The sequence below is a fragment of the Onychomys torridus genome, chromosome 1 (genome assembly GCF_903995425.1).
Source record: "Onychomys torridus chromosome 1, mOncTor1.1, whole genome shotgun sequence".
Taxonomy (NCBI): domain Eukaryota; kingdom Metazoa; phylum Chordata; class Mammalia; order Rodentia; family Cricetidae; genus Onychomys; species Onychomys torridus.
In genome coordinates, this window is record NC_050443.1 from 16,838,873 (window position 1) to 16,866,720 (window position 27,848).

General features: G+C 53.6%; 1 protein-coding gene across 3 annotated transcripts; it reads left to right on the forward strand.

Moving 5' to 3' along the window:
* Positions 1-854: 854 nt before the first annotated feature.
* Positions 855-27,665, forward strand: Ppfia3 (PTPRF interacting protein alpha 3). Of its 3 annotated transcripts, none has more exons than XM_036183233.1 (30): positions 855-1,210; positions 6,268-6,522; positions 7,298-7,399; positions 7,725-7,889; positions 8,426-8,500; positions 8,645-8,719; positions 9,465-9,686; positions 11,192-11,338; positions 11,426-11,560; positions 11,683-11,766; positions 12,337-12,468; positions 12,703-12,765; positions 12,850-12,929; positions 14,163-14,307; positions 15,894-16,081; positions 17,620-17,842; positions 19,013-19,176; positions 19,262-19,389; positions 19,949-20,042; positions 20,283-20,364; positions 20,889-21,089; positions 22,438-22,500; positions 22,661-22,687; positions 23,947-24,122; positions 24,665-24,762; positions 25,197-25,372; positions 25,464-25,532; positions 25,716-25,887; positions 26,528-26,599; positions 26,768-27,665. In XM_036183233.1, the coding sequence occupies exons 2-29, from the start codon at positions 6,283-6,285 to the stop codon at positions 26,584-26,586; spliced, it is 3,585 nt and encodes a 1,194-aa protein (XP_036039126.1). In that variant the 5' UTR covers positions 855-1,210; positions 6,268-6,282; the 3' UTR covers positions 26,587-26,599; positions 26,768-27,665. The 3 variants fall into 3 exon arrangements, with proteins under 3 accessions (XP_036039126.1, XP_036039120.1, XP_036039111.1); XM_036183227.1 differs by having other exon boundaries at positions 961-1,210; positions 15,888-16,081; positions 26,731-27,513; XM_036183218.1 differs by having other exon boundaries at positions 961-1,210; positions 15,888-16,081; positions 26,768-27,513.
* The last annotated feature ends 183 nt before the right edge of the window (positions 27,666-27,848 follow it).

A 27,848-nucleotide genomic window follows, 5' to 3' on the forward strand; every position in this document is an offset into this window, starting at 1 on the left:
TGTCTGTGTGTCTGTCGCTCCTCCTGGAATAGTGTCTGTGGAGGAGGAGGGTGAAGCCGAGGTCAAAGCTCTTTCCAGTATGGGTAGCAGGATAGACACCGCTCAAGCAGCTCCGAGGGCTGAGGCTGGCAGGCTTCCCAGAGACTAGCCCGGCCTAGGCTGCGTTTAAATGAGTGCCAGGGCGCAGCACTAAGACCACTGTGCCCAGCACTTAAGAGGTTCGGAAGGAGAGGGCCTGGTAGGGTCTTCCGCCGCGGGTCAGACGCGGGAGTCTTGAAACGCAGCAGGAGCCTGAGCGCTGCCGCCTCTGTAGGCGTGGCGGAGCGAACCATTCGCTGGGGGAGCCCTGTGAGCCGTGCCGCCGCCTGCGTGGGAGTCGGGGTGGCGGGGCGCGTGCAGTTCCCCAGGCGGGCGCACGGGTGCGGAGTACCAGGCGCTCGCTACCCGTGGCTACCAGCCTCACCTTCCAACCGAGTACATCCTTCCGGGAGCCGCCCTTGCCTTAAAAAAAAATTCCCACCTCGACTGCTGAATTCCCATCCCGCCACCCAGCCCTCCTGTCCCGTTAGACGCGCACTGCCGCGGGAACGCGGGGTCGTGACTCGCTTTCCACGCCGCGCGCTCCTAGATTCGGGTGACATCATCCTCTGCCGGGCTCCGCCTCCATCCAGGCCGCCGCACGCTGCGAGCTTATTGGTTGCTGCCCCATGAGTCCCGCCCTCAGCTCGCCGCCCGCGCGGCCCCTCCCTCTTGGTGTGAAGGCGGGGCCTTTTCGCCGGCCGGCACGGACGCTAATTTTCATTGGCCACTCAGCGCCGTCCGTCAGTCTCCTGTTAAAGGGGCCACGACCGCCTGGGATCTGTGGGGGGGAGGGGGAGGGAGGAGAAATTTGGGGGGGAGAAGGTGGGATTTTGGGGGGGGCGCTGGTGGGCACCCCTGGATCTGGCGACTGCGGCCTCGCGGGGGGAGGCTGTACGGTGACAAGGGCAGGGGGCTATTTTAGGGAATAAGGCTGTGAGACCGTGAGGGGGAGGGGGGTCCCCAGCGCCGGAGCCGGAGCAAGAGACGCTGAGCCCGCGCTAGCGGCGTAGACAGGGCTCCAGAGCTCCAGATCCGGGCCCCGGTCGCCGCCAGGGGCCCCGCCCGGTGCCCCTACCCCACCCCGCGTCCCTACTGCAGCCCAGCTCCTCCCGCAGTCGCCGCGGACCAGGTAGGTAAGAGCCCGGCCCAGCCTGCCTGGCAGCGCCCACCCCGGGGACCCCTGGGCTAGCCTCCCCCACTCGCTTGCCCGAAATCCTGCATTCCCATCTACATCCCGAGGGAACCCAGAGTCCAGATTTCACAAGCCAACCCAGGAGAGCCAGGCGTGTCCCTTCCCGGAGCCCAGAGTCCCCAGCCGAACCCTGGTATCAGGAGGGTTGCCTCCTTTCGCCTCCTTTAGGGCCCAGAAGCCTGAATCCCTCACTCAGCTCAGCACAGGGACCCCTCAGTCTAGATCCCTCCTCCGGGCCCAGTCCTGGGAGCTCTAGACACTGGCTACCGCTGTGGAGCTACCTCTATAGCGTCCGAATCGTTCCCCCATTCGCGCCCCCCACCTTCTGGCTGGAACAGCCGGCGACGTTCCTCGATCCGGCCTGGCTCGCCCTGGAAACAGGCCCGCGCCGGAGCTGTCCATGGTCAGCTCTCTCGGTAGCCTCGCCTCCCCCATCTCCTGCCACCGCCGCCAAGGAGGGGGTGCAGGCGGCGTGGGGATCCCCCCACAGCTGCGCCTTTGACCTGGGGATCCCCAGCGCCCCCCTCCCAGCTGGGCCGCACGGTTCTCAGGCCCATGTTTAGGCACCCTAGCTTTCCCCGGGACTCCAGCTGCTTCACTTATAGTCAGGGCTTTTGAATGTCCCTGCCCAGGCCACTTTAGAGACCTTGGCATGGAGCCTCCAGCTCCTACCTGGTTCTGAAAGGCTGCTAGTGCCCATACATCTGCTGGCCCTGAGTAATTGCCATCACCCTATTCAGCACCTGGGGAATCGAGTTTCCTAGCTTTTGCCCACCACCCTCTACTTAGCACCTAGTTTAACAGCCGCCCCCCCCAATCCCCTTGTCAGACAAATGTGCCCAGCCTCCTGGTACACCAGCACCTGCTTGCTGCCTTAGGGACTCAGGCGCCATGAGTTCCCTTCAGAAATCTGGAATGCAATTCCTCTGCTTCTGTCCTCTTTCCTCCTTGGAGATATAGGTGTCTCACTCCATCTTGTAACCCCCATCCAAACAAGCACATCTCAGGAACCCAGAGTCTCAGACTGTGGCAACTGTCCCATCCATCAGACCACCTGCCCAGCCCTACACTTCCATCAGGCTCTAAGTTTCTAACACTTCCACATGGATGCAAAGGTCTGGACCCCTGGCTCTCCACTGCATTCCCATCTTCAGGTCTTTGTGGCTTCACCATTCTGTCAACCGCACATCTTCCATGGCCTTGAACTCATCTGCCTGTCATCTCAGGTGCTAGACTTCCAGAGTCTCCTCTCCCACTAAAGCTGAATGGTTGATGTATTTCTGGCATCTCAATGCCTCCAGAGACCCATATGGTGATGTCTGAAATCTCATACTCCAAGTACCAAATAATCATCCTCCAAGTGTGCTTTGTGGTCAGGGTTCATGAGGTGATCTGGAACCTACCAGCCATCTTCCTGCATTTCTGGTCATAATGAGTCCTTTCCTTGTGCTATGTTTAAGATTCCAAGATCCAGAACATTTCCAGATGATACATCTGTTCCATCCTCACCAAGGCATGATCTACATTCTATACCACGTGTAAAATTCTAGGCGTGTCTTTTTCCACTTGCTTCCTCCCCATCCTCAACAAGCAGGGTTTTGCCATGTAGCCTAAGCTGGCTTAGAACTCACTATGTTGTGCACATTTCTTCTTCTTCTTCTTCTTCTTCTTCTTCTTCTTCTTCTTCTCCTCCTCCTCCTCCTCCTCCTCCTCCTCCTCCTCCCCCCTCCTCTCCCTCCTCCCCCCTCCTCCCCCTCGTCCCCCTTCTTCTCTTCTGGTCTTTTCAAGTACCTAGATAACATACCTATGCCAACTTCTGCTCTCAGTCTTCCCCCCAGGCATGTCCTATACTGGGACTGGGAGTATAGCTCCGTGATAGAGCAATTGCCTCAATGCACAAGATCAGGCTTTAATTCCTAGTACTAGACCAATAACAAAAAGGTATTGCCCCACCCCATCCCTTTGGATAATCTGTGTAATCTCTCCCGAGTTCTCATTTTGGATGTGTTTTCTGTTCTGGCCATGTCTGCTATTGTTCCGGACTTCTTTCTCATTCCATGGGTATTCTAACTTGCAGAATATGTTGTTTTCAATTAAATAGTCTAGCATTCCTTGGACCTTTGCTATCAACTCTAATTTTCACAATCTTTTAAAAATGATTTTCTTTATTTCCATTGGTGTTTTTTTTTTTCCCTCCATGTATGTCTGTGTGAGAATGCCAGATCCCCTGGACCTGGAGTTACAGGCAGTTGAGAGCCACCAGGCGGGTGCTGGGAATTGAACCCAGGTCCTCTGGAAGAGCAGCCAGTGCTCTTAACCGCTGAGCCATCTCTCCAACCTCTGTAGCTTGCACAATATTAAACCTGGAAGATTCCAGAGCAGCCTTCTTATCTTTTCAAGCCTCAGGTTCTAGGTTCCTATTTTCTCAATCCTGGGCTCCTTTCTTTTCCTTACTGTGGCCTTGGCTTTGGAGTCAGACTTGTCCCTGATGGGACATAGGCTTCAATCTCCATCTGCTGTTTTGGTGTTCTAAGTCTGTTCTAGGCTGACTCCTTCCCTAGAGTCTTCAGCCTCAAAACATTGTTTCCTGAACACCTCGCACTGCAATTAGAGAATCTCTTTGTATCTCTCTGTGTTTACTACACTTTTGTCTTTTTGTATGTGTGCACACATGCCACAGTGTGTGTGGGGAGGTCAAATGACAACTTACAGGAGTAGGTTCTCTTCTTACACCATGTGGGGCCCAGAGAATCAAACTCAGGTCTCCAGGTTTGGTAACAAGTGCCTTTGCCCGCTGAGCCATCTTGCTGGTCTTGGTGTGTGTGTGTGTGTGTTTGGAAGAGGATTTCCTAAGGCTAGTTTTAAACTTGCAATCCTCCTGCCTCACCTGGGATCAGCTGTGGGCTTGGCTTATATTTTGTGTCCATGCATTCATGCTGAGCAAGCTCTGAGTTCTAGATTCTGTCTTTTGACCAGATCTACTATGTTCTGCATTAGGGCTGTCCCTCTGTGTCATTTTGCTCACCTCTATGTTTTGGGTTCTTGGGTGATGCAGACATCTATTTATTGTCAGGTTGCTTTGGGCTGGCCTTACCTTCCAGACCTCAGTGTGGAAGTTCTTGTCTGTTGTGCATTATGTAGCATCTTGGTGACACTGAATGTCCACTCTCTTTCTTTTCTTTGATGATTGATTTCTATTTTATGTTCATTGGTGTTTTACCTGCATGTAGGGCTGTGGGAGGGTGTCAGAAGCCCTGGAACTGGAGGTACAAACAGGTGTGAGCTGCCTTGTGAGTCCTCTGGAAAAGCAGACAGGGCTCTCAACCACTGAACCTTTTCTCCAGCTCGACTACCCACTTTCTTTCTCAGTGAGTCTGAGGTCTGCAAAGACCTAAGTCGTCCTAGGCTGTGTGTTCTGACTAGATTGTGGGTTTGAGCTTCCATGATGGAGTCTAGCCTAAAGCTGGCCTTCTCTCTCATAAACGTTTTCCTGAACTCAGTTTCTGGGAGGTGTAGAGTTTCAGACACACAATTTAAAGGCAAAGGGGACCTAGGACCCAGTTGCAGTCTTTCCTTATTCCAGAGCCCTGCAATCCTCTTCTCACAGGAACCCAGAGGGCCTCGTTCTAGGCTTTGGTCACAGTTCTCATTTGGGTGGAGTTGGGAAGTATCCAATCTCAAACCGGTTAGGCCGCTGCATGGATTGGGGTGTGTGGGGGGTAATGAAAGTCCTCCTGCTTTCGGCCAGGCCAGATGGACCTGTTGGACCTGAAGAGTGCCAGGGAGAGGCTACCTAGCCTTCTCTACATCTCCGCCCCGCCCCTGGCCAAGGGGGCCCAAGTCCCGCCTTCCGGCCCTGTGAACCCCGCCCTTCCTCCTCCCACACTCTTGGTTAACGCCTCATGAAGGCGGGGCTGGAGGAGCATCCCAAGACATCTAGATCCCAAGTGGGCGGGCAGAAGGTCCAATGGCTTAGATTTATGGGTCTTGCAGGCGATCTAGAGCCACTATAAGTAAAGAGGAGTCCGGGAAGAGATTGTTGGAGTCTCAGCCCCTTAGATGTAGGGGGCGACGGGCTGTGGGGAGCCTAGACACCTGTTACTTGAGGGAGATGACTCAGCCCTGCTTGCTGTTATACGTTTTTGTTTTGTTTTGTTTTTTGAGAAAGGGTCTAATGTAACCCCAGGCCGAGCCAGAATTCCCTAAAATAACTGAGGATGACTTTGAACTCCTGATCCTTTTGATTTCACTTCCCAAGTACTGGGATTACAGGCATACACCACCTTGCCTAGCTTAATAAGTGGGTATTTTATTTTACTGGTATGGGGGATCCAGCCCAGAACTTCACATCGTGCCAAGCATATGCTTTACCACTGAGCGATACACCTCCAGCTCTCGTGCTGTTTTTTTATTCTTATTCTTTCAAGTTGGAGTGTAGATCATAGAGAGAGATGGGCAAGTCACAGCCTAGTGAACTAATTCAGTACCCGAAGCCCCATGACTTTTTCAAGGCGTGGTTCTCGTTTGGGCCTCCGTTTCCTCATCTGTGGAGTGGGTTAAGGATTCAAGCGCAGCCACAATAGTGGCTGGTTTTAACCCACTCAGCCAGGGACTGGTCCTCCAGCTTCATTTAGTTCCTGAATGGCCAGGCTTTGGTTTGCTACCAGTGTCTGGCGGAGCTAGGCCTTAGAGTACTGCTTTTACCTAAGAAGTCCCCGTTGTTTATCTAAGAGCAATGGATTCCCAGTTTATCTATGTCATGATTACGAAGGATAGGCCCCAAGTTTCCCGCTGTTGGCGGCCAGCACTTAGTTCCCCTGCCTCCCCACCACGTGGCTGTACCTCAGTTTCCCCATGCCATGATCAGCTTGGCTGACCTCAGTTGTCCCTGTGCAATGCTTGGATTGGGGCCCCAGGGAGTACCACACTAGCAGCGCCTCAGTTCTCTGCCTGAGACCTGACAAGGCTAGTTTGCCCCTTCTGTGCACCCGCAGGCCGGCACCGCCGCCATGATGTGCGAGGTGATGCCCACCATCAGCGAGGATGGCCGGCGGGGCTCGGCGCTGGGCCCGGACGAGGCGGGCGGCGAGCTGGAGCGCCTCATGGTCACGATGCTCACGGAGCGCGAGCGCCTGCTGGAGACGCTGCGAGAGGCGCAGGACGGGCTGGCGACAGCACAGCTGCGGCTGCGTGAGCTCGGCCACGAGAAAGACTCTCTGCAGCGGCAGCTCAGCATCGCTCTGCCTCAGGTTGGGCGGGGCCCGAGGGAGGCGGGGCCTAAAGGCAAGGGCTGTCCTGTATGGGCGGGGCCACGAGGAAGGGAGTATGGGATTGGCTTGCTCTTGATAGGCGGGTCTTAGCTGCGAGATGGGCAGGGCTTATATAGAAAGGGCGGGGCCTGAGAAGTAGGATTTGCCGAGGATTGTTTTTTGCCTTAGTGGCAAAATGGCTTGGTGGGAGGGCAGGGCTCGAGAGAGGCGGGGCCTAAAGGAGAGGTCGATTGGGAGAGGCGGAGACTATAACGGAGGGGCGGGGCCTGAGAGGTTGGAGACTCGAGGCTAGCTGAGGAGGCGGGGCATGGGTGGCAAGAACGGTGGGGCTTAGTAGAAGGCAGGGGCCTGGGAAGTAAGAAGAGTAGGGTTTACTAGGAAAACAGGGCCTGTCGAAGGTTTATCTTGGAAAAGAGGGTGGCCTAGGAGGGGTGGTGCCAGACATCTCTGGCAGGGAGGAGTTAGAATTGGCTTACCATTGGTGGGCGGGCCTTACCATCGAGATGGGCGTGGCTTAGATGGAAGGGCGGGGTCTAAGAAAGAGGTTTGAGGCTTAGCAGGAGAGGAGAGACCTGAGGCCGCAAGAAGTGGGACCTAATCAGGACCCATGGGTCCAGAGCTGCAAAAGGGAGGAGAGTTCACTCCAGAGGGGCGAACTCAAAAGCTGCTAGAGGAGCAGGACTTAGTAAGGGTCAGTCTTGAGAAATAAGGAAATAATTGAGTCAGCCATCTGATTCTACCCACTCCTGGACAGGAGTTTGCGGCTCTGACAAAGGAGCTTAACTTATGTCGGGAACAGCTTCTGGAGAGAGAAGAAGAGATCGCAGAGCTGAAGGCGGAGCGTAACAACACCCGGGTGAGGGCTGTTGGCTATGGGGTCTAAGCTGGATGGGGCACAGGGTGGTGCCAACAACATACCTTTTTCCAACATCTAGTTTTCTATCTTGCCCCCAGTCTCCTGGATCATTTCCTTCCGGGGTCCCATCCTTTTTTCTCTGATCTGACCTTTCGGCTTCCTTACATCGTACCTTTCTCAGCTCTACCTCTGCTGTCCCTCTCTTTTCCCTCACCTCTGCGTAGTCCTGTCTTCTTCCTTGTGTACTCCCAACGGGTCGCCCCTTCTCTTGACCCTGCCTTTCTCCCTTGCTTCTTTCCCTTGACTCGGTGTCCTATCCTTGCAGCTCCTCCTGGAACACCTTGAGTGCCTGGTGTCCCGGCACGAGCGATCCTTGAGAATGACTGTGGTGAAGCGTCAGGCCCAGTCCCCGGGAGGGGTCTCCTCTGAGGTGGAGGTGCTCAAGGCTCTAAAATCCCTCTTTGAACACCACAAGGCCCTGGATGAGAAGGTAGGAGAATCAGAGAATGAAGAAAACATGTGGTGGCCTTCAACTGGACTAAATGGGAAAGAGAAAAGCTGGCTGTTATTAGTTGGAGATATTCACATTTGAGAAAACGTTACTTTGACGGATTGGAACATGATTTGATTAAAAAGAAATGTGAACTATTTAATCCCAGCACTCAGAAGGTAGAGGCGGGTAGGTCTCCATGGACTTGAAGCTTCCCTGCACTACACAGAGAGTTCCAGGCCATACAAGGCTATATTGTCTAAAAAATAAAAATAAAAGTACAGTAGTTGATACCAGGGGGTTAGCCTGCCTAATACCTGGCCGGAACTCCACACTCATTGTCTTGGTTTCGGCCCTTCGGCTTGGTGTTAAGGGATAGATAGGTTCACCAGACCCACGCTGGGTCTTATCTCTGTAGCCTAGGTATCCCATGCACTCAGGTTCCTTTTGCCTCAGCCTCCAGAATAGCTGGGACGACAGACCTGCAGCACCAGGCCCTGTATGCAGGGTCTTGTCATATCTCACCCCCTCCCCAGGTCCGGGAGAGACTGCGCATGGCACTGGAGAGAGTAGCAGTGCTGGAGGAAGAGCTGGAGCTCAGCAACCAGGAGGTAGGGCGTGGCAGATGGGGGAGGGCTAAGGAACTGATTGGTTGTGTTCCAATGGAGGAGAGCCAATGGGGTTGGATCACAGAAAGAAATCCACACAGTCCCTAAGGAGGAACTCAGTTGTGCTCTGGTGTTTGACTCTTCTAGACTCTGAACCTTCGAGATCAGCTATCTAGAAGGCGGTCAGGGCTGGAGGAGCCAGGCAAGGATGGGGATGGACAGGTGAGTGGTTTAAGTCCCCTCCCTGTGACCTCCACTCAACACTGATCGACTGATTGATTGATTGATTGATTGATTTGCTGAGGATGGAATCTAGGGCCTCATATTGTTGGCAAGTGTTCTACCACTGAGCACACCCCGACCCCTTACTGGAGGATTCTAGTTAGGGTCTCTCCCACTGAGCAATGTTTCCAGCCCATCACTAAGGGATTCTAGGCAGGGGCTTTACTTCTGAACCACATCCTTAGGCCACTTCTTTCCTTTTGTGAGTCTGGGTCTCACTGTATAGCTCATGTTGACCTCCAGCTCAAGATCCTTCTACCTCAGTCTCCCAAGTCATTGAAAGTACAAGCCTACACCACTATGACCATCAGCTCCCTGAGGTTGTAATGAGAATTTTACTACTTTTGAAAGTTCTTCTTACATTTATCTGTGCTAATGTGGGAGGTGTTACCTGTGTTCATGTGGAGGGCATAGGACAGCTTAAGGGAGTGGTTCTCTCCTTTCCTAATGTGAGTCCTGGAGACTGAACTTAGGTCATCAGGCTGAGCCATGTTGTGGCTCCTGATGATCTCTTTAATGTTTGACCCACTGACATCTGAGCCCCTAAGATCCTTGCTGGTCACCTAGCTAACGTCTGTGACCCTCAGTGGCAGACCTTTGGACTTTTGTTTCCCTTCATTGTACCCTGCCCCTGGGGTGGCTGATCAACCCACTTTGGGATCTATTCCTTCTTCTCTCTCTCCAGACCCTTGCCAATGGCCTGGGTCCTGTTGGAGAACCCAACCGCCGTACAGCAGAGCTGGAGGAGGCCCTGGAACGGCAGCGTGCAGAGGTGTGCCAGCTGCGGGAGCGCTTGGCCGTGCTGTGCCGCCAAATGAGCCAGCTGGAGGAGGAGCTGGGCACTGCTCACCGAGAGCTGGGGAAGGCCGAGGAAGCTAACTCCAAGCTGCAGCGAGACCTCAAGGAGGTGAAGCAGAGCCCCTGGAGAGCTACCCTCTGCCCCCATACCCCAGCCTTCCCCCAGCCCTTCAAGAGTAGCTGAGTTCAAGATGGCAGGACCCGGACTCAGACTCTAATACCTGTGGTTCTCCTCCTTCTCAATTTCCTCACTTGTACAATGGGACTGCTCTGAGTGTGCATGGCAGCATGGCCCTTAACACCTTTTACTCTGTTACCATGGTGATAGAACCTAGGATCTCACATACCCTGGGACCGTGGCCTATCTACTTCTGAGTCATGGTCCTAGCTTCTTATTGGCAGGCACTTTACTTCTGAGCCACACCCCAGCCCCTCACTAGGGGATTCTAGGCAGTGGCTCTACAACTAAGCTGCATCCTTTTAGCTGCTTTGTTTTTTATTTTGCGACAGGGTAACTTGCCCAGTTTGGCTGTGGAATCATGGGCTTCTGTCCCAGAGTCCTGTGTACTAGGCTCTGCTGGTCTGGATACTTGAAGACTGTGGATGAGAAAATGAATTTTTTTATTTCTCATTAGCCTGGCAGGTGGTGGGGGCTGTTTGCCCTGCCACAAGTTATTGGTGAAATTATTTATTTATTTGTTTGTTTGTTTGTTTGTTTGTTTATTTTGAGCTGAGGATTGAACCCAGGGCCTTGAGCTTGGTAGGCAAGCGCTCTACCACTGGGCTAAATCCCCAACCTATTGGTGAAATTATTAAGGCCACCCCTCGTAGTTAAATGGGAGGTTTATTTTGTGGGGTAACTTACAAGTAAAGGGAGAGGTAACAGGGTCTGGGAAAGGTGTAGCGCAGTCTGGCGGTGTTCTCTGGAGAACTCTGCTCGGTCTACCTCCAGCGTCCAGGGTCCAGGAACCAAGAGGGCTGGCCCATCGGGATCTTGGGTCTTCAGGGTCCTCTCTCGCCCCGCCTTGTAGGCGTGACAATTACTGAAGCCTCAATGGGAGTTGGAACTTCTAGGTCAAAGCTGGCATGGCTACCCCCTACAGCAAGTCTTCCCACCAAGGCCCCAGGCAGGCCTGTCTCCCACCTGATCTTGGCATATCTCTTCCGGGCTTCTAAGCGTGTGCTAGCCTGGCAGCTTTTTGAGAGAGATTCCAGCAAGTGCTCTGTGATTCTAAGACAGTGTCACACTGAAGTGTGGCTTGAGTGGAGACTGCATCCCATAGGTCTTTGGTCTTTTATTTATCAGGTAGGGCCTCCGTATGTATCCCAGGCAGGCCTTGAACTTGGCTGGCCTTCAACTCAATGTCCTCATGCCTCCTAATTGCTGGGATTACACACAGGTGACACTACCATGCCCTGAGTCTTCCATCATCTTTATGGGAAGGTATAAGCCAGACTGTTTTAAAAGCTATGGTGCACAATGGGGCAAGGAGCTCATTTTCCAAAAACCCTTGGAATGTTGGAGTGCCTTGTCTGGGGGGAGGCGTCCTCAGACTCTGCTACCACGAGGCTTCTGGGAATTGTAGTCCACACAGCTCCTTACACTCTCTTTAGGCCCTGGCTCAGCGGGAGGATATGGAAGAACGCATCACCACGCTGGAGAAGCGCTACCTGAGTGCCCAGCGTGAGGCCACGTCTCTACATGATGCCAACGACAAGCTGGAGAACGAGCTGGCCAGCAAAGAGTCACTGTACCGACAGGTGGGAGCCCACCCAGCGAGAGACCATGGGAGGACACTGTGGCTGGGTGACTGAGCCCCTTGGCTCTTCTGCCTATTTCTCTCTCAGAGTGAAGAGAAGAGCCGTCAGCTGGCCGAGTGGCTGGATGACGCCAAGCAGAAGCTCCAACAGACCCTGCAGAAGGCTGAGACCTTGCCTGAGATAGAGGCTCAGCTGGCACAGCGCGTGGCTGCTCTGAACAAGGTAACAGCCTGGCAGGGGGCGGGGCCAGGGCGCAGGGGCGGGGCCAGGGCGCAGGGGCGGGGCCAGGAACTCCAAGGGATCCTGGTGGAGTCAAGTCTGACTCCAAGGGTCCTGTCCACTAGGCTGAGGAACGCCATGGGAACTTTGAGGAGAGGCTTCGGCAGCTGGAGGCACAGCTGGAGGAGAAGAACCAGGAGCTTCAGCGGGTGAGGGGACCAAGGAAGCCAACGGGGCTAGGTGTGAGGTGGGGCAGGCCTTAGCTGAGGGTGTAGCCTGGCAGGACTTACCTGAGGGATATGGCTTAGGTGAAAGCCCGGGCTTATATCAGGGGAGTGTTTGCATGAGGAGCGTGTGTGCGTGCATGTGTGTGTGTGTGTGGGGGGGGGTAGAGGGGCCAGAGCCTGGGACAAGGCTTAGCTGAGGTGGTGAGCTAGTTGGGATTCACATAAATAGCAGGACGCAGATAAAGAGCGGAGCTCTGGGGCTTACAAGCAGGTGCTAGGTAGGGTGGTGTATAAGGCTTACATGAGGGGTGGGACTTAGGTAGGACTTATATGAAAGCAGAGCTTAGGAGAGAGGGGAAGGGGGGGACAGAGGGAGGGAGAGCCTGAGAAGAAGGACAGGAGCTTAGATGAAGGAGCTTCATGTAAGGTGGGGCTCAAGGGAGGAGCAGGACGGTGGGTGGGGCTGAGATGTCTGGCTGGGATGAGAGGAGGAGGGGCAAGGATATGGGAAGGACCCACTTGCCAGTCTCTGCCCTGCTTCCCCTTGCTCAGGCCCGGCAGAGGGAGAAAATGAACGATGACCATAATAAACGACTCTCAGAGACGGTGGACAAGCTGCTGAGCGAATCCAATGAACGGTTACAGCTTCACCTCAAGGAACGCATGGGGGCACTGGAGGAGAAGGTAGGCCTCCCCATCTCTGGCCCAGGACTTTGACAACTAGGGATGTTTCTAGCTGCCATCCTGGGGCCCATCCATTTTACTCAGATCTGTCAGCTGACTCTTCCCTGCCCTCAAACTTTGCTCTGTGACTGACTGAAGGCACCATTTTGCTTGAACATTCCAAGAGCAGAATGTTACTAGGCCACAATCCCTCCAGCCTGGCCTCGCCCTTCCATTTCACCCCTGTCCCCACAGAACTCACTGAGCGAGGAGATTGCTAACATGAAGAAGCTTCAAGATGAGCTGCTGCTGAACAAGGTGGGAGCCTAGAAATTGACAGGGAAGCTAATGCGTGGCCTCTGAGCAACAGTCTCACCCGAGAGCTCTGCTCCCTCTCCATAGGAGCAGCTCTTGGCTGAGATGGAGCGAATGCAGATGGAGATTGACCAGCTCCGGGGGAGGCCACCTTCCTCCTATTCCAGGTGATGGAAGCCTCCTGTCCTTACTCTAGGGGACCCTAATAGACAAGATCACCCCTTCATCTCCACTCATCCTCAGCTCTTCATCCCAAAGCCTCGTTCATGCTATCACCAAGCCACACCCCCATCCCCTCACTGGAAGTTCTAGGCAGAGGATCTACCTCTGACTACACTCCCACCCCACTCACTAGAAGATTCTAGGCAGAAACTCTACCTCTGATCACACCCTCACTCCCTCACTGGAAGATTCTAGGTAGAGGCTCTACCTCTGACCACACTCCCACCCATCACTAGGAAATTCTATGCTCTACCTTGTACATCTCCAGCCTCTTACTTTTCCTTTTGAGACAGGATCTCACTAAGTTGCCCAGGCTGGCTTTGAACTTGTGTTCCTTCTGCTGCAGCCTCCCAAGTAGCTGAGACTGCAAACTTATACCACCAGGTGCAGCTTCATCAATTTTGTTTCCTTAAGACTATTTTAGTTGGGCAGTGGTGGCGCACGCCTTTGATCCCAGCACTGGGGAGGCAGAGGCAGTGGATCTCTTGAGTTCCAGGGCAACCAGGGCTACACAGAAAGAACCTCTCTTGAAAAAAAACAAAACAGAAAATGGGCTGGAAAGATGGCTCAGTGTTAAGAGCACTGGCTGCTTCTCTGGAAGACACAGGTTCAATTCCCAGCACCCACATGGCAGTTTACAGCTGTCTGTAACCTCAGTTCCAGGGAGATCTGACACCCTCATACAGACACACATGCAAGTGAGACATCAATGCACATAAAATAAATATAAATACATCTTAAAATAAATCAAATAAAAATAGGTAAATTTTTAAAAAGAAAAGAAAAAACAAACAAAAAGAATATTTTAAAATTTATTCTTTGACAAGTTCATACATGTATCTTGATCATGTACAGTCACAACTCTCCCCCAAGTTTCCCCAGAACATCTTATTCCCATTTCCTTCTTTCCTTTTTTCTTTGTTTTTCCAGACAGGGTTTCTCTGTATATCCCTGGCTGTCCTGGAACTGGCTCTGTAGACCAGGCTGGCCTTGAACTCAAAGAGATCACTTGCCTCTGCCTCCCAAGTGCTGGGATTAAAGGCATGCAATTTCTCTTTAAAATAACGTACTAAGTCCAATTATTGCCACCCCCAGCCCAGGCTGGCCGTCTCTGTGACCCCTAACCTCTATCCCTTTTCTGGCCCTTGGGTTCTTGACTATCCTTCCTGTGCTCACAGGTCTCTTCCTGGCAGTGCCCTGGAGCTCCGTTATCCCCAAGCACCAACCTTACCTTCTGGTGCCCCCCTGGATCCTTATGGAGCTGGCAGTGGCCGGGCAGGCAAGAGGGGCCGCTGGTCGGGGGCCAAGGATGAGTCTTCCAAGGTCAGCAGCCACCTCTGGGGCCCAGTCTGAGAGAGGCTTTGTGTGGGCAGTGGTGGGGAGGGCAGCTGGGTCTGAGCAGCTCAGGGAGGATTCTGGGATGGAAAGGCGTACCACTCTGAGTCAGTGTTTTCTCTCCTGGCCTCCACTGCTGCCGTCCACCCGCCTGCACACCTCATCTCCTCCTGTGATTTACATGGTGAGCATGGAGATGGGGGAGAGTAGAGAATCCCAGAAGGGGTGAGGCCAGGTGAAGAGAAGAAGCTGGCTGGGTGTGGGGAGCTGGGAAGAAGGGGAGAGCCGAGGGTGTGGGCATGGCTTTGGGATGGTTAGGTGAGCCGCTAATGCTGTGGAGAAGCCCACTTGGTAACGTGCTTGCTGTCTAAGCAGCAGTGCCTGACTTTCCAGTCTCCTGCACACACATCACAAGCCAGAGGCGGTGGTGTGTGCCTGTTCAGCTCTGGGAGCTTCAGGCAGGAGGATCTTGGAGGTCTGTGGTCAGCCAACCAAGATAGTGAATTCCAGGTTCAGTGAGCAACTATGTCTCAAAAAACAAGATGAGGCTGGGCCTGCTGGCAAACGCCTTTAATTCCAGCACCCAGAACTCCTAGGCAGGTGGGTCTCTGTGTGTTCCAGGCCAACCAGGCGAACACAGTGAGACCCAGTCTGAAACCAACAACAACAGAAAAAAATAATAATACAGTGGAGCCAGTGAGATGGCTCAGTGGGTCATGGCATTTGCAGCTTAGCCTGATGACCTGAGTGAGTTCAATGCCCAGGCCCAACGTGGTGGAAGGGTAACTGGCTCCCAAAATGTGTCCTCTGACCTCTCTATGCACACCATGGCACATGTACACCCACCCCACCACACACAAAACAATTAGTAATGTTAAAGAGAAAAAAGAAGTTCAAAAGAATAATGTGAACAGTGAATGAGGACACGAGGCTATGTCTTCTACATAGGTACACATTAGAAAAAGAAGAAGAAAGGCTGGAGAGATGATAGCTCAGTGGTTAGGAATGCCTGCTTCTCTACCAGAGGTCTTGAGTTCAGTTCCCAGCATCCGCATGGTGGTGTCTGTAACGCCAGTTCCGGAGATCCTATGCCCTCTTCTGGCTTCTGTGGGAACCAGGCATGCGCATGGTACACACACACACACACACACACACACACACACACACACACATGCACGCATGCACGCACATGCACAAACACACACCAAGAACAAGAACAAGGAGACTTATTATGAGGGCATGCATGCCACAAAACACCTCTGGAGGTCAGAGGACACCCCTGCGGAGTCATTTCTTTCCCTCATCTTTACATGTGATCTGAGGATTGAACTCTGGTCAGGCTTGTGCAACAAGGATTTTACCCATCTAGTCATCTCTTAGGTCCAAGAAAGACCTGCCAGGAGAGGGGCTAGGGATATAGGTCAGCTGAAGGGGGGCATAACTGACACCCTGGCTCCACCACCATGTTGCAAAAAAAGGAAGGGTCTAGACAGGAAGTGCATCATGGGATTTGGGTAGGGTCAGGAGTGTGTGCAAAGCCAGGTGCCAACCTCAGTCCTCACCCACAGGGACAGGATTGGGATCGGTCTGCTCCTGCCGGGTCCATCCCACCCCCGTTCCCTGGAGAGCTAGATGGCTCCGATGAGGAGGAGGCCGAGGGGATGTTTGGGGCTGAGTTACTGTCCCCCAGTGGGCAAGCTGACGTGCAGACACTGGCCATCATGCTTCAGGAGCAGTTGGAAGCCATCAACAAGGAAATCAAGTGAGCCCCAGGCCAAGCCTGCTGTGTCTTGCCCAAGCTGTCCGTACAGCCCCCATGCTCCCCAGTCAGCCCCACCCCTTTCTCTAAGCCTGCCTACTTTCCTGTTGCCCTCAAGCAGTTCTCCCAGACTATACTCCTGCGTCCATGTCCCTGCATCCATGCCAGCACTGACATGAGAGTGTGAACAAGTACCAACCATCAACTCTGTGCAGGGAAAATCTTCAAGACAACCAGGCTCCATATAACCATGTCCTAGAGCCTCCGGATATGGCAAGACTCTCAGCCTAAAGTCAACAACAGCAGATAACCCTCTGCCAGATCCTACCCTCACACAGTAATCCAGAGCCTCAGCTTGGGCTGGGAGTGTAGTTTCCTTGGTAGAGCATTTACTTAGTATCTGTGAGGCCCTGGGCTCCATCCCTAGGATGGAAAAGAAAAGAAGGAAGGAAGGGAAAGAAAGAAAGGAAGCAAGCAAGCTAGGAAATACACTGAAAGAACGAACAGAAAGATTGACAGGAGGAAGGGGCTGGGGAGATGGCTCATTGGTTAACGTATTTGCCGTGTGCACTTGAGGACTGGATTTCTGATCCCCTAGAACCCACACAAATGCCAGGCCAGCTAAGTGACTTACTGTAAATTACAGCCTCTGAAGGCAGAGATGGGTTCCTCTGAGGAAGCTGGCTACTAAGCCTAGCCATATCAGCAAGCTGTGCTTGGCTGAGGGATGCTGGCTCAGGGAAGAAGGGAGAAGATAACCAACGATGATTCTGGACATCGTGTGTTACTCACATACACACTGCCCACACATATGCAAAAGCACAGTACACATAGACATGGCACACACACACTCACCCAAAGGTAACCCACCAAGAGTTTCTAGAACCAGGAAGCCCTCACTGATTCTCCAGAGAGTGCCTGATTTGGCAATTCTGTTGTCCCGCATTTTTCATGGGCTCCCAGGAACTAAGACTAACACAATCACATTCTAACTTAGACGTTAGTCATCTGTGCTCCTAAACTGAATGAATTCATGACTCTCTAACCCTGCTTTGATCGCCCTTGACTTCACCCTGATCTTAGCCTCTTGCTCTAGCAGTTCTTGGACACCGTCTCTTCCTGTAGTAATATTATCTTAAATTCTAATTTGTTGTATTGGGGATTGAATCCGGAGCCTTGTGTATGCCAAGTGAACCCTCTAGTGCTAAGCCCCACCCTCAGCCCCTCACTGGGGAATTTTAGGCAGTGTGAGCTTCACCCCTAGGCCTTTTTATGACTTTATTGTAACTATTTAGTTAGCCTCTTCTAATTGATAGAAATCACAACTATTCGGTCAAAATCCTTCAGTGACTTCGTGACTCTCAAGCATTCTTGCCTCCCCTGAGCCCCTGCAGCAATGAACAAGCAGGTCCATCAAAACTATCTTAAGTCAGTTCACTGTCTTGAGATACACCCTCCTCCCCTCCAGCCGTTCTGTCCCATGGGATCTGTGACTCCCCATCCCCTCCACCTTGTACCTCATCTTCTTTCTCCCTTCCCAGGCTAATCCAAGAAGAGAAGGAGACCACGGAGCAGCGTGCAGAAGAGCTGGAAAGCCGGGTGTCCAGTTCTGGCCTTGACTCACTGGGCCGGTACCGCAGCAGCTGCTCACTGCCGCCCTCCCTCACCACCTCCACCCTCGCCAGCCCCTCACCTCCCAGCTCCGGCCATTCCACCCCTCGTCTGGCACCCCCCAGTCCTGCCCGGGAGGGAACTGAGAAGACCGTGAGTATTCTGTCACCCCAGCCCAGTGTAGGCAGGAGAGGTCAGAAACAGAACTTCCCGCAAAGAGCTACCAGAGCCTTTACACTGTGAATTCCATAAGGACCCTTAGCCTAAGTCCCAAAGGACAAAAGGAAGGCTGGTTTCTGGAAGCGTGTGCGTGTGCACGTGTGTGTGTGTGTGTGTGTGTGTGTGTGTGTGTGTATGTGTGCACGTGTGTGTGCGTGTGTGTGTGTGCATGTGTGCACGTGTGTGTGCATGTGTGTGTGTGTGTGTGTGTGTGTGTGTGTGTGTGCGTGCGTGTGTGTGGGGGGCATGCCTTAGCATTCCTCGTGGGGGCAGAGGACAGTTTGCAGCACATGGGTCTCTCCTAACATGTGCACGTGCACCCTGGTGATGGAACTCAGGTACCAGTCTTGGGAGCAAGTTCTTCACCCACGGAGTGGGTGGTCTCAGTGGTCCTACTTTGACTTGTTTTTGCTTCATGAATATGGTCCTGTGATTTTTTTTTTTATAACAGTCTTTCTCTGTGTACCCCACCTGTCCTGGAACTCGCTCTGTAGACCAGGCTGGCCTCGAACTCACAGAGATCCGCCTGCCTCTGCCTCCAAAGTGCTGGGATTAAAGGTGTGTGCCACCACCGCCCGGCTATAATTAAACTATTTCTAAGTGCACATATACTTGAGATTTATAATCTTCAAACAACCTTTGAAAACTTGAGTATGGTGACTCAACACTTGTCATCACAGTGCTTGTGTGGCTGAGGCAGGAGGATTGCTGTGAGTCTGAGGCCAACTTGAACTATTTAGTGAAACCCTGTTTCGAAAGAGGAGGGGAGGAGAACGAGAAGAAGGACTGGCCTTGGAGGAAGGCAGGCTCCTGGGCAGCTTGTACTTCGCTGCATCTTCTTTCCTGTTCTCACGACCTGAGTCCTCTTAGCTTTCTTTGAGGACATCCCTACTCCAATTCTGTCATCTATTGCAATCCACTTCCTGTATAGGATTCTCCAGTTCCGGGGCACCACGGTCACTGCCTTTACACCCCCATTTGACCTAGGCTACCCTACCTTTAAGTCCGTTTCCAAGCAAGGGACAGCGTAGACACCCTCTCAAACCCCACGGTTGATATCCCGTCACGCCCCCAAGCTAATCCTGTATCTGCCTCTGTCCCCAGAACCATGTCCCCAAAGAGGAAGCTGGTGCCCCACGGGGGGAAGGCCCAGCCATCCCAGGAGACACCCCACCGCCTACACCCCGCTCTGCCCGTCTTGAGAGGATGACCCAGGCTTTGGCATTGCAGGCAGGGTCCCTAGAAGATGGGGCTCCTCCCCGAGGAAGGTCAGCAGGGATGTGGGTTGAGAATTGGGGTGGAGCAAAGACTTGGGGGGTGGTGTCCATCCCAGGCTCTGTCTTGTCTCTTTAGTGAGGGCACCCCAGACTCCCTCCACAAAGCCCCCAAGAAGAAGAGCATCAAGTCATCCATAGGTCGGCTCTTTGGCAAGAAAGAAAAGGGCCGGATGGGACCCCCAGGTCGGGAAAGTACTTCTCTGGGTAAGTATTGTAATGCCAATCTCCCTCTCCTTCCCTCCCTGCCTTTCTCCCGCCCCCCAAGCCCCCGTTTCAAGAAATTCATTTCTGTCTTCATTTGGTAGTACTTTTTTTTCTCCTGGGAAATTGAACTGGGAATTGAACCTAGGCCCTCATAGATGCTAGGCAAGTACTCTACCATCAAGCTATATTCCCAGCCCCTGCTTTTTTAAAATTAAAAAATCATGTTATCATTCTTTGTGTGTTCTTGATATATGAGGAGATCAGAGGACAACTTTGTGAAGTGAGTTCTCTCTTCCACTCTCCTTATGTAGCCCTGGCTATCCTAGAATTCTCTATGTAGACCAGGCTAGCCTATAGAACTGGGATCTAAGGTGTGCAGCAGCATGCCAAACCCTGGTTTTTGGTTTTGTTACATGACCCTGGCTGACCTGTTATTTGCTGTGTAGCATAGAATGGCCTTGAGCTGGTGATGCTTGGGGATGTCAGGTATGAGCCACCACATCCCCCTGACATCCCCAGACCCAAGGCTTCACTAATTCTGATGCTTGCTTGCCTCCAGCTGGGACACCCTCTGATGAAACACTGGCCACTGACCCTCTGGGGCTATCCAAGCTGACTGGTCCAGGAGACAAAGACAGGAGGAACAAGAGGAAGTGAGTGTCCACAAGGTGTGGGGTGGGTGTGGACGCTGCAGAGGCTAAACTCTCGGAGCAGAGGCATGACCTGTGACCCTGAATCTGGGAACAGCATGTTGATTTGCTGTCTGGGTGGGGAAGGTGGGTTTATGGAGAGTCACACCTTCTGGCACTTTTCAAGATGCTTTCATTGTGTGTACCTGTATGAGAGGAGGTCCATGGGAAGGTTTCACAGCTCCCGCCTACCTTCTGTGCTAGGCACGAACTTCTGGAAGAGGCCTGTCGCCAAGGCCTGCCCTTTGCTGCCTGGGATGGCCCCACGGTGGTCTCCTGGCTGGAGGTAATCTGACACTGAAATGACCCTTAGTGTAGAGGTACTAATCCAACCCCCCACTTCAGTTTCTTTTGTAACTAAATCAGAGCCTCACTCTGTAGCCCAGGGGAGCCCCAAACTGGTGGCAACCCTCCTGCCTCAGCCTCTCCTGTGCTGTGATTACAAGCCTGAGCCACTGTACCAGGCCTTTATCCTTAGCCTCTGACAGCTGCACTATCCAGGGCTGGTCGGCTTTGCACTACACAAGCCCAGAAGTGGGGTGGGTGGGGAGGTCGGCCCCGAGGCTCTGAGGGAAACCACCTCCTCTTCCTCCCACCTCTGCCCTCTCCCCGTCTCTTCGGGTCTCTCCCGGTCTGGTGTCTGTCTTTCCATCTGTCCTGTCTCTGCTCATCCCTCCTCTTCCTGTCTTCTCCCTGTCTCCTCCCACGTGCCTCTGTCTTGCCGCTTCTGTTTCTTCGCCTGCGAACTTTCCCCATCTGTCTCTCTCTCTCCGCTGACTCCTCCACATTCTCGCCTTCCCATGGCCTCAGCTCTGGGTGGGCATGCCTGCGTGGTACGTGGCCGCCTGCCGGGCCAATGTCAAGAGCGGCGCCATCATGGCCAACCTGTCAGACACGGAGATCCAGCGGGAAATCGGCATCAGCAATCCCCTGCACAGGCTCAAGCTGCGTCTTGCCATTCAGGAGATGGTGTCACTCACATCGCCCTCGGCACCTGCCTCCTCCCGCACTGTGAGTGCCTGTCAATCCATGCCCTGCTGCCCGGCCCCATCCCTTGTCGGCCTCCAATCCTGGGCCCATCGGCTCCGTTCCCCATGGGCACTACCTCCTTGTGTCACGGTGGGTTACATGGGTTCCTCGTCAGGGGACATCTCTTTCAGGGACTTATTGGCTTGTTACCCTTCCCCCCAAGACTCCCTTCCTGGAGATTTCACCACTTCTGAGGAACCGTACCCAAATGCATAGTTTTCTTTTTTCTTTTCTTTTGAGATAAGATCTCATTATGTAGATCTGACTGGCCTGGAACTCACTATGGGGACTAGGCTGGCCTAGAACTCGTAGAGATCCAAAGGGACACAGAATTATTGGTCCCTGTGTCTGAGGCAATAGGATAGCATGCTGAAAGCCAGACCCGGCTACTGAGTAAGTTCAAGGTCAGCTGCTTAGTAAAACCTTGCCTCATACTAAAACGAAAAAAGAGGGTATGCAGGATGGCTCAGTGGGTAAAGGTGCTTGCCATCAAGGCTAACCACCTGAGTCAGTTCCTAGAACCCACATGGGAGAAGAAGAAATCAACTCATACAGTGTCTTCTGACCTTTATTGAATGCCATGGCACACACACATAAAATAAATAAATGTTATTTTAAACATTTTGACAGGGAAAAAGTGCCCAGCACTAGAGCACTTGCCTAGCAAGCTCAGGGTTGGAGTTCAATCTTGAACACTGAAAAGAAAGGAAAGAGAATCACACATAGTTATGTCCAATTTTATTGTAAATCCTTTGCTGCCATGCTTCTGTCTGTCTGTCTCTTAGGTTCTTTCTGTTGTTGTTTTGAAACAGAGTTTCTGTGTGTAGCCTTTGCTGTCCTGGAACTAACTCTGATCTGCCTGCCCTGCCTCCCAAGTTCTGGGATTAAAGGCGTGTGCCACCACCACCCAGCACAACACATGTTCTTAACCACTGAGCCATCTCTCCAGCCCCGAAATTATTTTACTAAATTTTTTGACATTATTGTGGTGTGTTTGTGTGTGTGTGTGTGTGTGTGTGTGTGTGTGTGTGTGACTGTCACAGAGCATGTGTGAAGGTCAGAGGTCTCCTTCCACCATGTGGGATAGAACTCGGGTTATCACGATTGGCAGCAAAGCACCTTTATCTCCTGAGCCATCTTGCTGGACCCAAGGTCCCAACACTTAAGACTTCAGCATGGAAGATGCCCAACACAGGGTCATTTCCTCTGTCACCTCAGCTTTGAAACCCCAAACAGAATTGGCATAAACAGACAAGTCAGAATGGGGCACTTAGGAAGCCTCTATCTATAGATGTTCTGTGTCATCTCTATAACACCTGGCGCCCTTCAGCCCACAGGAAACGTGTGGATGACACACGAGGAGATGGAGTCCCTGACAGCAGCTACGAAACCCGTGAGTGCCTCCTGCTGGTGGCCCCGGGGGTGGCACTATTCCTACTGAGTGTGGGGGCTGGGAGGAGTCTGTCTGTCCATACATCGTCTGTCCCTTCTGTTCTCCTCTGCCTGTCCCCTTAACCCACCCTTCTCTCCCCCTCTTCCCACTAACGGGTCAGGAGACCAAGGAGATCAGCTGGGAGCAGGTAGGGTGCAGGGCGGGCTGCCTGCATGAACAAGTTGTGCATGCTGCATGGTCTTTCTCTGTCCCTGTGCCCCACCCTTTGCCAGAACATTCTAAGTCCCTGCCTAGGAGGGGAAAGCTGCAGCTTGGAGCTCAGCTGTGGACTAGTTCCTAGCAGCTTGGTGGGGGACAAAATGGAAGCCCTCAGTGTCCACCTCAGCCTAGTGCACGGGTCGTTCCATGGTTGTGGGTTGCTCGGGAGCTGGGGACTAAGGGATGGCTGGAACCGAAAGGCAGTGATGGGTTTGTTAGGGTTGGGGAAGCTTCAGTGGCTCAAGTGTCAGCTATGAAGTTATGGTGGCTGTGAGGTGGGCCAGGCGAGTGAGACGTAGGAAGGACCGAGTACACTAGGGCCTGGAGAAGAGAGAGACAGATGCCGGACTTGAGCTTGCCACGGGTGAAGGCCCCAGGTTGGGCTGTGGTCTGTTTCCTGGCCCTAAAGTGGAGAAGGACTTTGGGCTTATCTCATGCTCTTGTCCTGAACTGGACTGTTGGACTAGTATTTTCTGCAGGAGTGATGGTCTCTGGGTGTCAGGAAAGCCATGTTGGAGTCCTGACTTTCCAGGTGTAGTCATGTTTGGGCTGAGTGGGTGCAGGCCTGCAGAGCTGGGGGTCATTTGGTAGAGTCCTTGCCTATAATACAGTCCTAGCTTCCAGCACCAACTTGGAATGGGGGTGCACACCTGTTGTTGGTTATGGCAGCACTGCTCGTGGCTGGCCTGCACTTGTGGGGGCCATGCTGACGGAGGAGAGTGCTGGAGGAAAGTCACAAGCCATGGTTACCTTTCTAGAGCTTTATTGAGAGAGAGAGGAAGAGAGAGAAAGAAAGGACGAGAGAAACAGAGAGACCAAGTGGAGGGAAGAGAGCGGAAAGAGGAAAGGGAGACACACAGAGGGCCTGCCCGCTTTTTAGGCTGGGCCGTGTCCCAGGCTGATGACGTAATTAAGAACAGAGTCCTTACACCTGTAACCCTAATACTCAGGAGAGTGGAGGCAGGAGGAGCTAGAGTTCAAGACTATCCTAAAAATTCACTGCGGATTTGAGGCTAGCCTGGGCTACATGAGACCCTGGGCTGGTCTATTGTCTCCAGCAGTGAGGCCAGATTGCTCTGTGGTGGGTAGAAAACTAGCTTGGGGTGGGGACTGAACTTTATCCTTTCCCTATACATATGGGAAGGGACAGAGGGCCTGACCCCCTCCCTCACCTGCCCATGGCCCCAGATCCTGGCATATGGCGACATGAACCACGAGTGGGTGGGGAACGACTGGCTGCCCAGCCTTGGGTTGCCCCAGTACCGAAGCTACTTCATGGAGTCGCTAGTCGATGCTCGGATGTTGGACCATCTGAACAAGAAGGAACTTCGAGGCCAGCTCAAGATGGTGGACAGCTTCCACAGGTGAGGGCTGCCTGGCCAATGGGAACAGCCCAAGGGGAGGAGTCACACCCCTGAGAGGCTATGGCCGATGGGAACAGCCCAAGGGGAGGAGTCACACCCCTGAGAGGCTATGGCCCATGGGAAGTTCTATGAAATTCTCACTTGGTGCTCCTTGAACCAAGAAGGTGGTCCATAGGAAAACTGAGGTCTGATGTGGTCCTGGTGACCTGCTACTGGGGAGGCCAAAGCAGGGGGATTGCAAGTTTGAGGTTAGCCTGGACTACAGAGTGAGGTCAAGGCTAGCCCAGGAAGCGTAGTGAGACCACGTCTCAAAATTCGAAAGTAAAAATGGGGAGAGAGAGAGGGAGAGGGAGAGGGAGAACCCAAGCAAGCACTAGTTAGTGCACTAGGGATGCACTTGCCTAGCACGAGTATTACACACACACACACACACACACACACACACACACACACACACACACACGAGACAGAGGGTCTGGTAAGAGCAACATTAAGAGCCATGGGAAGGCTCCTGGGTGACCCCGTTTTCCCCCACTGCTCAGGGTTAGTCTGCACTATGGTATCATGTGCCTGAAACGGCTCAACTATGACCGGAAGGACCTGGAGCGAAGGAGGGAGGAGAGCCAGACCCAGATTAGAGGTGAAGTCCTGTGGGGCCAGGGAGAGAGGCGGGCTGGAGGGAGGGAAGCTAAAGATTCCTAGAGCTACTGGAAACGGTGTAGTCACCATGGGGGCGTGGCTGGAGAATAAAATGAGTGTGCAGTTGCATGCCAGACTGGCTGGTCCTAGCCACTGGGGGGCGCTCTCACACAGGGGGTAAAGCCAGTGTAAGGGCTTGGCAAGGAGGGACTATGAACCTGCTCACCAGGACGCGCTGTTCCCACAAACGACGTAGAACCAGTGTGGGGGCGTGGCTAGGAAGGGAAAAGGTAATCACAGGCCTAACTGTGATTTCCGTAGACGAGGGGTGGGGCCGTCGTAGAGGCATGGCAGATGAAATAAGAGTGGAGTTAGGCTAATTTGACAGGGCTAGCCGCTGGGAGATGCACGGTTAAGAGTCCCTTTCATCCCTAGACGTGATGGTGTGGTCCAACGAACGGGTCATGGGTTGGGTGTCTGGGCTCGGCCTGAAGGAATTCGCTACGAATCTCACCGAGAGTGGGGTGCACGGGGCACTGCTGGCTCTGGATGAAACCTTCGACTACTCCGACCTGGCCTTGCTTCTGCAGATACCTACACAGAATGCACAGGCGAGCCTTGGCTGGTCAGGGAACGTGCTGGGCACTCCCGCTGCGCGCTCCAACCTCGGTCCACTAACCTCTTTCCGCCCTCCTTCTCCAGGCCCGGCAACTGCTGGAGAAAGAGTTCAGCAACCTCATCTCCCTAGGCACAGACAGACGGCTGGATGAGGTGGGCGTGGCCACAGCTCAGAAGTCCCCGTTGCAGTTACAAATCAGGAATGAAGGGGTGGGGCTTCGTGTTGCCAACCACTTGTGGTTGAAGGCTGAGCTAAATGAGGCGCATGGTTAATAAGGAGGGTGGGGTGGGAGCTTATGCCCTCCTCCCTCATCCTGGGTCCTATCATACAACCAGGACAGTGCTAAGTCCTTCAGCCGTTCCCCATCCTGGAGGAAGATGTTCCGAGAGAAGGACCTCCGAGGTGTGACCCCCGACTCCGCTGAGATGTTACCCCCCAACTTTCGCTCAGCTGCAGCAGGAGCCCTAGGCTCACCGGGGCTCCCACTCCGCAAACTGCAGCCTGAAGGTAAGGGACCCTCAAATGTGACAGTCCAGACCCCTTCACATCTTGGGACAACTTTCCATCTGGTCTACCCTACTAGCCTCTCTGGACAAAGCCCCAGTCAGTCACTCAGGCGCTCCTTGTAATGGATTGTTCTCATGTCTCCTTCCCAGGATGGGGATGAACTTGCTTTGAGCCTCTTGGACTCTTTATTTGGGTCCCAGGCTGCTGGGAAGTAGAGAAACCCATGGTGGAGCCGGGCACATGCTGTGATGTTTGTAGGGGAAGCGTACGTCTGTCGGAGGGTACCAGGGCTTGATGCCAGAGCTCACAGAAACCCTGTCACCCAGATAATCGCAAAATCAATACCTGCCTGGGCCACAGAAGAGTGAGTTCAAGACAGCCAGGGCTGCTTAGTGAGACTCTGCCTCAAAAAGTAAACAGGGAGCTGAAGATGTAGCCCATTGGAGGAGGAACTGCCTAGAATCCCCCAGTGTGGCTCAGTGGTAGAGCCCATGCCTATTCCCCTAGTGAAGGGCTAGGGTTTGGCTCAATGGTAGGTATTTGACAGACTATTGAGGGGCCCCTACCTTCAATTTCCAGGAGTGGGGAACTCCCTGGGGAAAACTAGGGGATTCCGGGTTGATGGCTGCTCTCTCTCTAGGCCAGACTTCTGGGAGTTCACGAGCAGATGGTGTTTCGGTGCGGACTTACTCCTGCTAGTGTGCACCTACAGGTGAGGACGCTGCCGGGTGATTTGTCGGTTCGGGGTGGTGCAGTGGGAACGCAGGATGGCACACCAGGTGGTTCCCACTCTGTGAACTGTGTGGCCTCAATGCAAGTGGCCTCTCTCTCACTCGGATGAAGACCCTCCCGAAGGCTGGGCCGTTTGCCTCCTTTCCAGAATATTGTCTCGCCGGAGACCACCGCGAGGGAGCTCGCACGCACCGCGGACTGCACCCTCTAGACACACCAGCCCGGTGTGCGCGTTCCCGCCTCCCAAATGGACTGGGCCTGGACCAAACCACAGGACATGGACTAAGAGGGAGGGCAGCGGAAGACGAGGACAGGAGGAAATCCCACCCCAAACTTCCGCCTCTCTTTTCTCTACTTTGTAATTTATTGATCCGGTTCGGATGGGAGCCAGACACCCTGCACCTGAGGAAGAGGGCCGGGGTTTCCCTCGGGCCGCATGCGGGGAGAGGCCGCCCTCCCCTTTCTCATGCCCAGTCGCGGGGCCCAAGCCTGCCTTCTTCGTCCGCTAGGAGGGGAGGGGAGACTCGCTGCTACAAGCCTCGCCCCCCTGTGCCACTCAGCCCTGCCCCGCTGCGTCTGGTCGCCAGTCCTGGGGGTCATCTGTGAGCGGGGGTCCCCTGTCCCCCGTCCTGTGTCTCGTGTCCCCCGGGGCCTTCCCGCCCCCGTGCTATGGCGGTGTCTGCGCCCAAGGGTCAGGGACGCAGCACTGCGTTCCCAGTTCCCCCTCGGCTCCGGGGTTTGCATGGGAAAATCCCTCTGTCAACTATGCCACTGGGTGATGTGGCGCGGGGAGGGGACGGACAGCGGGGAGCTCCCCACCCGGAGGACTCTCCGTTGACCTCCCAGCCCCAGGCGTTACTCAGTGATCACGGGTAAAGACCTACTGTTTCAAAAGCTCTGGTATTGACCAGCCTTTTTTTTGAGACAGGGTCTCACTTTGTAGTCCTGGCTGGCCTGGAACTCACTATGTAGACCAGGCTGGCCTCGAACTCACAGAGATCCGCCTGCCTCTGCCTCTGCACTGAGATTAAAGGTGTGTGCCACCACTCCCAGCTTTTGTTCTCAAGATGTTAAAAACGCAAACCAACGCCTCCAGAATCAAGGAGTCGAGGCCCCCCTATTTCAGGCCTTCTAGGGGAGGCTGATGCCTCAGCCTGCCCTCTGCCCTCCCCTCCCCTCCCTGCAGGACACATCTCACTCGGGACACTGATGTTTCCAGGAGCACATTT